Genomic DNA, 11005 nt, shown 5'->3' on the forward strand with positions numbered 1-11005 from the left:
CTTCCATCTTCTTTTGATGCTTCCTGCATCATTCAACATTTTGCCCATAGAATCTTTCAATATTGCAACTTGAGGCTTAATTTTTTTCCTCGGTTCTCTCAGCTTAAGAAATGCCAAGCATGTTCTTCCCTTTTGGTTTTTTAACTCCAGGTCTTTGTACATTTCATTATAGTAGTTGGCTTTGTCTGCTTGAGCTGCTCTTTGAAATCTTCTGTTCAGCTCTTTTATCTTGTCATTTCTTCCATTTGCTTAAGCTACTCCTCACTCAAGGGCAAGTGTCAGAGTCTCTTCTGACTTCCATTTTGGTCTTCTCTTTCTTTCTTGTATTTTTAACGACCTCTTGCTTTCTTCATGGATGATGCTCTTGATGTCACAATTCTTCTGGTTTTCGGGTGTTCAATGCATCAAATCTATTCTTTAGATGGTCTTTAAATTCAGGAGGGATATATTCAAGGTCATATTATGGCTCTCATGGACTTGTTTTAATTGTCTTCAACTTCAGGTTGAACTTGCTCTGTTCCACAATCAGCTCTTGGCCTGGTTTTGGCTGAAGATATTGAGCTTTTCCATCTCTTCTTGCCACAGATGTAGTCAATCTGATTGCTGTGTACTCCATCTGGCGAAGTCCATGTGTATAGCTGCCGTTTGCATTGCTGAAAAAAGATATTTGCAATGAATAAGTCGTTGGTCTTGCAAAATTCTATCATGCAGTCTCCAGTGATACTTCTGTCACCAAGGCCAAAATTTCCAACTACCTGTGATTCTTCTTTGTTTCCAACTTTTGCATTCCAATCACCAATGATTAGCAACACATCCTGATTGCATGTTCGATCAATTTCAGACCGCAGAAGTTGATAAAAATCTTCAATATCCTCATCTTTGGCTTTGGTGGTTGGTGCGTAAATTTGAATAATGTAGTATTAATGGGTCTTCCTTGTAGGCGTATGGATATTATCCTGTCACTGACAGCATTATACTTCAGGACAGATCTTGAAACATCCTTTGTGATGATGAATGCCACACCATTCCTCTTCAATTTGTCATTCCCAGCATAGTAGATCATGTGGTTGTCTGATTCAAAATGCCCAAAACCTGTCCATGTCAGCTCACTAATGTCTAGGATATCAATCTTTATGCGTTCCACTTCATTTTTTACAACGTCCAATTTTTCTAGATTCATACTTCGTACATTCCATGTTCCGATTATTAATGGATGTTTGCAACTGTTTCTCAATTTGAGTCATGCCATGTCAGCACATGGAGGTCCTGAAACCTTGGTGTTCTAATTTTAGTAACAATAAAAATAAATTAAATGAAATAAAAAGAGAAGGTCACATTTAAGCTTGGCAGTCTTCATTTTAATCTTTGTTTCTTGCAGTATTTTTCTGTTAGAGGAAGGAGTTGTCTCAATGAAAAGCACTGCATTAATAATTGCAAAGAATCATAAAAAAGTGTGTGTTTAGGTATGGATAAGGTGGTACAAGGTTTTAGATAACTTTGACTGCAACTTTGAATGCAATTAGGCAAAGGGGAGTTATTAAAAGTCCTTGTTAATGAAAGCCTCTGGTCAAGCAGAATGCTAGTCAGAATAATATTTTTAGAAGAAAATGTTAAGAGTCAATTCTAAAGGTCAAATGAAGAGCAGAAAGATAGGAGACAGGAGATTAGTTAGGAGGCTATTACAAAACTCATAAAAGTAGTATTTTCCCAACTGTGGGTCATAACCTATTAATAGGCTATGAAATCAAGTTAGTGAGTTGTGACTACCATTTTTTAAAAAATGAAGTAGAATTTTAAAAAATTAAACCCATGCTATAAAGGTAAATATTGCTTTGCAAAATGTAATTTCTGTTATGTAAGTGTATAATGTATATGTATATGAATATGTATATTGAGTTATGAATTCAAATGTATTTCTTACTATGAAAGTGGTCAAAAATACTCAAAAAACATGATATAAGAGACAAATAATGAGGATCTAAATTAAAGCTGAAGCTGCTGGGAATGGAAAAGCAACAAATTATTTGAAAGCTCCTTTAAAGAGAAGTTAACAGGTCTTAGTGATGAATATGGATGTGGGACTTAAAAGGATGGAGAAGGGGAGTATGGCAAACTGAGTAACAGTTCCCCAAAAGATATTGGTCTCCTCTATCCACCTATGCGCAGTTGATCTTTGACAAAGGGCCGAAACCCATTCAATGGGGAAGAGACAGTCTCTTCAACAAATGGTGCTGGCAAAACTTGATATCCATTTACAAAAAAAGGAAGCAAGATCCATACCTCACACCATAGACAAAAAGTAACTCAAGATGAGTCACAGACATAAACATAAAACACAAAATTATAAAATTTATCAAAGATAAAACAGGGGCAAACTTAAGGGTCCTAATTTATGGTATAAATAGACAATCAAGCATAACCCAAATGCATAAGCAGCAGAAGAGAAACTAGATAACTGGGACCTTCCAAAAATTAAACTCTTACGTGCATCAAAAGACTTCTCCAAAAGAGTAAGAAGAGAACCTACAGACTGGGGAAAAATATTCAGCAATAACATATCTGACAAGGGACTTATCTCTAAAATTTATAGAAAACTCCAACACCTCGGCAACAAAAAGATTAACAAGCCAAATAAAAAATGGTCAGAAAACATGAAAAACACTTCACCAAAGAAGATATTCAAGCAGACAGCAAATACATGAAGAAATGCTCATGAACATTAGTCATCAGAGAGGTGCAAATCAAAACAACAGTGAGATACCATCTTGCCCCAGCACTAATGGCAAAGTTCAACAAGACAGAAAATAACAAATTCTTGTGAGGATGTGGAGAGACCGGGACTCTTATATACTGCTGGTGGGACTGTAAGTGATTCCTTAAAAAACTAGAATTAGAAATACCATTTGACCCAGCAATCTCATTACTAGATATATATCCTAAAGAAGTGAGAGCCAGGACAAGAACAGATACATGCACACCCATGTTCACTGCAACACTATTTATGATAGCAAAAGATGGAAATAGCCTACTTGCCCATCAACAGAAGAATGGATAACCAAACTATGGTACATACACGCAATGGAATACTATGAAACATTGAAGAATAATGCAGAACCTGCAAAACACCGCATAACATGGATGAACTTGGAGGACATTACGCTGAGTGAAATAAGTCAATCACAGAAGGACAAATACAATATTAGTTCATTATTGTAAAAAGTCAAGGAAAGGTTTACATATGGAAAGGAACTTTCTTTTTTGGTTACCAGGGATGGGAGGAGAGAGGAGGGAACAATGTGCCACAAAAAAAAAAAAAAAAATTGACCCATATCACTTTACTTTTGTGTATTTCACTGTACATATATTATATTTCAATAAAATGCAACAATATATCCAACCAAGGATTTATTTCTAAAATTTACAGAAAACTTTAACACCTCAACATCAAAAAGACAAACAATCCAATTCAAAAATGGGGAAAGGATATGAAAAGACACTTCACCAAAGAAGATATTCAAGCAGCCAACAAACACATGAAGAAAAGTTCACAATCAGTAGCTATTAGAGAGATGAAAATCAAAACAACAATGAAATATCTTCTCACTCCAGCAATAATAGCAAAGTTCAACAGGACAGAAGACAACAAATGCTGGCGAGGGTGTAAAAAGACTGGAAGTTTTATACAATGCTGGTGGGACTGTAAAATGGTACATCCACTGTGGAAAACAATATGGTGATTGTCCTCGTTATCTAGTGCTGCTCTGACAAGAATATACCACAAATAGGATGACCGTAACAAACAGGAGTTTATTGTTACAATTTGGAGGCTCTAAGTCCTAGTTCAAAGTGCCAGGCTCTAGGGGCTGGGTGAAAGCCCCTCAACCTTGGGGTCCAGCTCTGCCTCCTGCTCCCGGTCCACTGGAGCTAGAGGCATTTCTTCACTCAAACAGCTGCTGGCTGCTGCGGCTGAGAAAGGAAGCCCCAGGGTTGACAAGTAAAAAGGCACAGTCCCGATGTTACCAGACCACATGGCAGGCCATTAGCTTAAGTCCATTTTAAGTCCCAAGGTTGGCAAAGCATGGCAGGCTGCTGAACAAGAACATGGCTACATGCAGGGTCCAAGTGTGCCATATGCTAGAGACCATTCTCAAGCTTCTTCTTATGTATAGGAAGCAGACCACATACCCAAAGGCTGCTCCCAGTAGATTCCACCATGGAGTTGATTACCAGTCTCATCATGGGGAATACTACATCCAGCTGCCCAGCCACTCAACCAGGCCTAGCCAAGTTGACACACAAACCAAACTACCACAGTGATTCCTTAAAAAGTTGGAAATAGAAATATCATTTAATCTAGCAATCCTGTTACAAGGACTATATCTTAAAGAGGTGAGACCCAGGACATGGATAGATATATGCACACCCATGTTCATCACAGCACTATTTACAATAGCAAAGAGATGGAAACAATCTAAGTGCCCATCAACAGATGAATGGATAACCAAACTATGGTACATGCACACACTAGAATACTACATAACATTAAAGAATAATGAACAATCAGCAAATCACCTCACAATGTGGATGAACTTGGAGGGCATTATGCTGAGTGAAATAAGCCAATCACAGGAGAAAGATTATATGGGTCCATTATTGTAAAATCTCAAGGAAAGGTTTACACAGGGAAGGAAATTTTCCTTGTTGGTTACCAGGGATGTGAGGGGTAGGGAAAGAAGGGAAAATAGGAGGACAATTAAGAGACAGGTTTGATATGGATAAAAGGATTTAAATAAATAAATAAAGATAACCGTCTCCTAATCCCTAGCATCTGAGAATGTTACCTTATATGGCAAAAAAGTACTCTGTAGATGCTATTAAACTAAGGATCTTAAAATGGAGAGATTATCCTGGGTTGTCTGGGTGGGCCCTAAGTGCAATCATATGTATCTTTACAAGAGGAAGGCAGAGGGAGATGTGACAAAGACAGAAGAGGTGAAGGCAATGTGACCACAGATGCAGAAATCGGAGTGATATGGCCACTAACCAAAGAATACAGTTTGTAGTAATTTGTAATAGCAGCTCAGGAAACTAATACATGGAGTCAAAGGCCTTGTCAATTGGAAGAGTGGCAATGTCATTAACACAAGGAACACAGAAAGAATAGGAACAGCGAGGAATTCAATTTTGATCAGAATGAGTCTGAAATACACTCAAAAGACAAATCTAAACAAAGAAATATATAATAAGAAATCTGATTTTCTATTTAAGACATCTCAATTCTAACTCTACAAAAGCTTTAAAATGTTCTGGTCTCATGCTATCTCTAATTTTCTTTGGATGATAAAATTTTAAGACGTATGGTTTATATATTCTCTCTGTTATCTGACAATTACTGGGTTAAAACAGGTGCCAGCTTCTGGAATTACTTAGTAGCTCTGGAATGTTTATTCCAATAACCAGAAAATCCAAGAACCATCTGTTACTGTGGATCACTTACTCAAGCCATTCAGGTTGGCGATTTTTTCAATGCAGTTTGTAGACAGTGAGAGCTTCCTTAAAAAGAACAAAGAAAAACTTGAATTAACAAAGAAAAATTGTTAAATGGTTTATCAGAAATTATTGCTCATAGAAGATATCACTGAGGTCATGTTTGTTTTTCACACTGTACCCTTCCCCCCCCCAGTCATAGCATTTATTCCTTTATTTTAAAATCTTATTTTTTTTTTTTCTGATTATAAAAGTAATTACAAAATGGAGTGCCTTAAAGGCACACATTTATTGCAGAAAATTCAAAACTTCTTTTAGGGCAATTTAGTGTTATTTATCAAGATCTTTAATGCATGTATTTTTTGATACATGTAATTCACTTCTAGGGACAGATCTTACTGAAATACAATACAAATGACAAAAGACCTATGAACTGTATTTATTGTATTATTGTAATAACAAAATACTGAAAAAAAAATCTAAACATCTATTAATAGGGAGATCTAATAAATACTGTGTTTCGTTCTGCTGTGCATGGGGTCGCTATGAGTCGGAAACGACTCGACGGCACTTAACAACAACAACAACTACAATAAATACTGCCTTATAATAAAATATATGTTGTCACTAAGATAAATGAAATTGGGGTATAGATACAGATTTGGGAAGATATTCATGATATAGTAAGTTAAAAAGAGTCTAGCTAAACAATACATTTTACATGATTTCTTTTTGTAAACAAACGAACAAAAAAAAACCCCAGAAAACCAGAACTATGTATACGTATGTGTGGAGATTTATATTTTTTCAAGTGTTAAATCATTCAGAAAAATTTTTGCAATAAAAAGTTACATGTAATCTACCCGCCTCACACATTCTCCCAGAGAAAGCTACTTTTAATAAGTCATATATATTTTTCTAACTTTTTCTATGTATTACATAAAAATGTAAAGGGCACATAATTAAACATTCTTAATATTCTTTTCTTGGTCAAAAAGTTTAGTATCTTAGTAAATTTAATGCAGAAGTATAATAAAAGGTAACTTTTATTGAACACGTAATGCATGCCCAGTACTCTTTTAAGTCCTTTACATATATTAACTTCTAACCATCACAACAATGCTATAAGTATTATTATTTCCCACATTTTACAAGTGAGGGAACGAAAGCACAATGATGGTAAGCAATTGCTCAGTATCAACACAGTCAGAAAGATGCAAAGCTGGAAGTAAAACCTAGGTAAGTCTGATTCCAAAACCTGTGATCTTACATTTTATGACAAGACTCAAAGAGGAATTGTTTATTTTTTCTTCCTGCTTGAAACAGCAAAACTAATTACTATACAGCATAAATTATTGGTTAAATCCATATATTTTCTACTCATCGCTCATTCTTGAGAACTGCCATTAAAAATGGAGTGCCTTAACTCTGAGAACACGGCTGCGGAATAATTCTTTAGTATGTGTTTAGACTGTTGTGTGCTATTGAGTCAATTCCAACTAATCATAACACCACATGACAGAGTAAAACTCTGTAAAAGAGACTGTCATAAAAATATGAACAGGTTGACACTTTCTAAGCAGTTTCTGAAGTACTTTGGTAGAGGGTACTAAACCTTTTCAATTGTTTACCTTGAGATTGCTCTATGATAAAAAGATATTTGGTCAATTTGAAACCATGCTATAAACCAAAAAAGCATCCTACGGATTTTTATGTGACACCTTGTGTTCTCTTCACACAGAACAAGCTAATAACTAAGTATTTTTGCGTTTCCCTTTAATCCCAAAGATTTATTATTCTAAAAAGGGTTCACAAATATGTATGTAAGAAACACTCAAGGAACTTCTTATAAATATAGATTACTAGGTTTTAACAAAAGATTCTGTTTCTATAAATTTAGGGTGAGGCTTATTTCCAGCATAAGGAGATTCTTCTGCAGGTGATTAGGGAACCAGGCTTAGAAAAAGACAAGAGTAGAGTGAAGGAGTCAGAAATAACACCTAGTAATTCTACAATCCTGTCAAAAGACATTGCAGTTTGAAAGCAAAGTGAAGGTGTCCTGGTAGAATTCCCTCAAACTAGTCCAGATTCCTGTAAACACTATAGCATACTTAAAAACAAAAAACAAAAAAAGAAAGCTCTGATATTATACTGCAATAGCATACTTAGAAAACAAATTTAAATGTATTAAGATAGATATCATACTTAAAGTTATGGGAAAACAGAGTTTTAAATAATAAATGTAAATTGATCCTGATTAAAATAAAATTTAAAAAAAAAAGGCTCCAACTGGTATTACTTGGTTCTCATAAGGAATACAATTTAGGTTGATATAAATTCTTTTTCTTTGTACTTGTTATATTATCTAAATGTATTTCAAAAAGCCTAGTGGCTCAATTGGTTAAGTGCTAGGCTGCTAACTGAAAGGTCAGTGGTTTGAACCCACCAGCCAATCTGAGGGAGAAAAGACAGGGCAATCAACTCCCATCAAGATGCCACTGAGTTGTTATGAGTTGGGACCCCACTAGATGGCACAGAACAGCAACAGCAATCGCATTACAATGTATTTTTATAACCTGAAACGTTTTTCTTAAAAAGGAGTATCTCTGAGGTACCTAGTAAGTAAGTATAGTACTGATTTTGGTGAATAATCTTACAAGATAAAGCAATAGATGTTATTACTGGTAATTGTTTTCTTGTATCATACAGCTTCTCCCAAGAGACCAGAAGGTTTTTATTTTCAAGGCAGATGACACTCAAGACACATAAAAATGGTACTATATGGAAAAAAAAACTGTAACATTCAGAGTTACTCTATTACTAATCCTATAAACCATTAATCCTTTCATTTTTGTCTTCCCGTTGTCCAAGGGAGAATTACATTAGCAGATAAAAAATAAATGAAGATCTTAGATAAACAAAACCTATTTTTTAAATTCCTGTCTTAAGAAAAAGGAAGGGAAATAGCTTCCTACTAGCAATACTTCCTACCAGCAAAAGAAGAATGAAAAAAAGATGCGTGCTTACTCGCAATTAGCAAGTGTGGACAAGGATGCATCCATCTTCTCTATAGGGGGAATCTGCGCATAAAGCTTTATCTCTTTGGCTTCGGATGGCTTCTGACCAGTTTTCTCTTCCTATGAAAAAATGAAAATGTAAGGAAATGATCCTTGATCGTAATATGGAACCAAAAAAAGTCGGAATTTCCTACGGTGCTTCAATGTTTAGTTCAAAACAATTATTAGGATTTTTTTTAAGTGTTTATTATAATTTGGATGAAAGTTAACAGAGTAAATTAGTTTTCCATTCAACAATTTATATACATTTTATGTTGTGACACTGGTTCAAATCCCCTCAATGTAACAGCACTCTTCCCATTTCCTCCCTGCGTTCCCCCACTTTATAGCAGATCTGCGCAGTGCAATACATCCTCTGATGTCCTGATTGCTCCTTCCACTGGTGTTGATTGTCCAACCAAGTAATATGAAACCTCTGACAACTTCAATCTTTTCTCCATTTATCATGATGCTGCTTATTGGTCCAGTTGTGAGGAGTTTTATTTTCTTTATGTTGAGGTATAATCCACACTGCAGACTGTAGTCTTCTTCATCAGTATATGTTTCAAGTAATCTTCATTTTCAGCAAGCAAGGTTGTGTCGTCTGCATATCGCAGGTTGTTAATGAGTCTTCCTGCAATCCTGACACCACATTCTTCTTCATATAGTCCAGCTTCTCAGATTATTTGCTCTGCATACAGATGGAATAAATATGGCAAATATGACACACTCCCTTCCTGATTTTAAACCATACAGTATTCCCTTATTCTGTTCGAATGACAGCCTCCTAGTCTATGTACAGGTTCCTTGTGAGCACAATTAAGTGTTCTGGAATATCCATTCTTCTTAATGTTATGCATAATTTGTTAGTATCCACACAATCACATGCTTTTGCGTAGTCTGATATCTGTTGTTGTTATGTGCCGTCGAGTCAGTCCCGACTACCTAGTAGACCCTAAATAAATGTTTGGTTAATTGTGAGTGAGCTTGATGTTTCTAAATAATCTTTTTTTAAAAAAAATGCATTTTATTAAAATATAATTTATGTACAGTGAAATACACAAAACTAAAGTGACATGGATCAATGCTTTTTTTTTTTTTTTTTTTTTTGCAGTGTTCCCTCCCCTCCCCTCCCACCCCTGGCAACCAACAAAGAAAGTTTCCCTCCATATATAAACCTTTCCTTGACCCTCCACAACAACGAACCAACACTATATTTGTCCTTCTGTGACTGATTTCTTTCACTCAGCATAATGTCCTCCAAGTTCATCCATATTATGTGGTGTTTTGCAGACACTACATTATTCTTTAGTGCTACATAGCATGCCAGTATGTGCATGTACCATAGTTTGGTCATCTACTCTTCCGCTGATGGGCACATAGGTTGTTTCCACCTTTTTGCTATTGTAAATAGTGCTGTGATGAACATGAGCATACATGTATCTGTTCTTATCCTGGCTCTCACCTCTCTAGGATATATACCTAGCGATGGGATTGCTGGGTCAAATGGTATCTCCAATTCCAACTTTCTAAAGAATGGCCATATTGCTTTCCACAGTGGTTGTGTCACTTCACAGTCACACAAGCAGTGTATGAGAGTCCCAATCTCTCCACATCCCCACCAGCATTTGTTATTTTCTGTCTCATTGAACCTTGCCATCAGTGCTGGGGTGAGATGGTATATCTCATTGTTGTTTTGATTTACATCTCTCTGATGGCCAATGATTGTGAGCATCTTTTCATGAATTAGCTGGCCACCTAAATATCCTCCTTGCTGAAGTGTCTTCTGCCCATTTTTCAACTGGACTGTTAATTCCTTTGGTGTTGAGACGTTGGAGTTTTCCATCAATCTTAGAGATAAGTCCCTTGCCAGATATGTAATTATCAGCAAATATGAATCTGTTGCTGCCATTTTGGTCATGTGCTTTTTCAGTGTGTTGATTTCTTTGTTCCATATAATTTTCTATGCTGAGCTCATTTTGTTTATGAATCATGTTATCACTTCCTTCATTGCTATTGTTTTAGTAATTGCTGAATATTTATGCTAGTTCTCTTTTTCATTTTGATGTGAAGGTTTATTATTTTTCTTTGAGGTTACCCTGTGATTTACAGTTTTCTTCCCAAGTTTAGAACAGTCTATCTTGTAGCTGTCTTGACTTCTCTACCATCTAGAAGTTCTGCAACAACACAGTTTTCCTTCTTTTTGGCTTGTAGTTGTCTTCATTTGTTGGTTGGTGTCTCCGGTTCCCTGTTTACAATCTTGGAGGCTATTACTTTGGATACTTCCATAGCTGGGTTGGTTTCTGGGTTATATCATCATGTGTGTTAATCGTCATTTGTTGTTGGCTATTGTTGCTTCTCTGTCCAAAGGGCTCCCTTTAGCATCTCTTGTAAAGGTTGGTCTGGTTTTAACAAATTCCCTTAATTTCTGCTTATCTGGAAATGTCCTAATTTCACCATCA

At 35.9% G+C, this 11005-nt stretch overlaps 1 protein-coding gene across 1 annotated transcript in view; it reads right to left on the minus strand.

Moving 5' to 3' along the window:
• DNAL1 (dynein axonemal light chain 1) overlaps positions 1 to 11005 on the minus strand; it is an 87726-nt gene that overhangs the window by 31531 nt on the left and 45190 nt on the right. The window contains exons 3-4 of the mRNA XM_042781020.1: positions 8515 to 8624; positions 5498 to 5553 (exon numbers count right to left, since the gene is read on the minus strand). Coding sequence (XP_042636954.1) covers positions 5498 to 5553; positions 8515 to 8624 — 166 coding nt within the window. The remainder of the gene's footprint in view (positions 1 to 5497; positions 5554 to 8514; positions 8625 to 11005) is intronic.

The sequence above is a fragment of the Orycteropus afer genome, unplaced genomic scaffold (genome assembly GCF_000298275.1).
Source record: "Orycteropus afer afer isolate SDZICR_OR568_19922 unplaced genomic scaffold, OryAfe1.0 scaffold00079, whole genome shotgun sequence".
NCBI lineage: Eukaryota > Metazoa > Chordata > Mammalia > Tubulidentata > Orycteropodidae > Orycteropus > Orycteropus afer.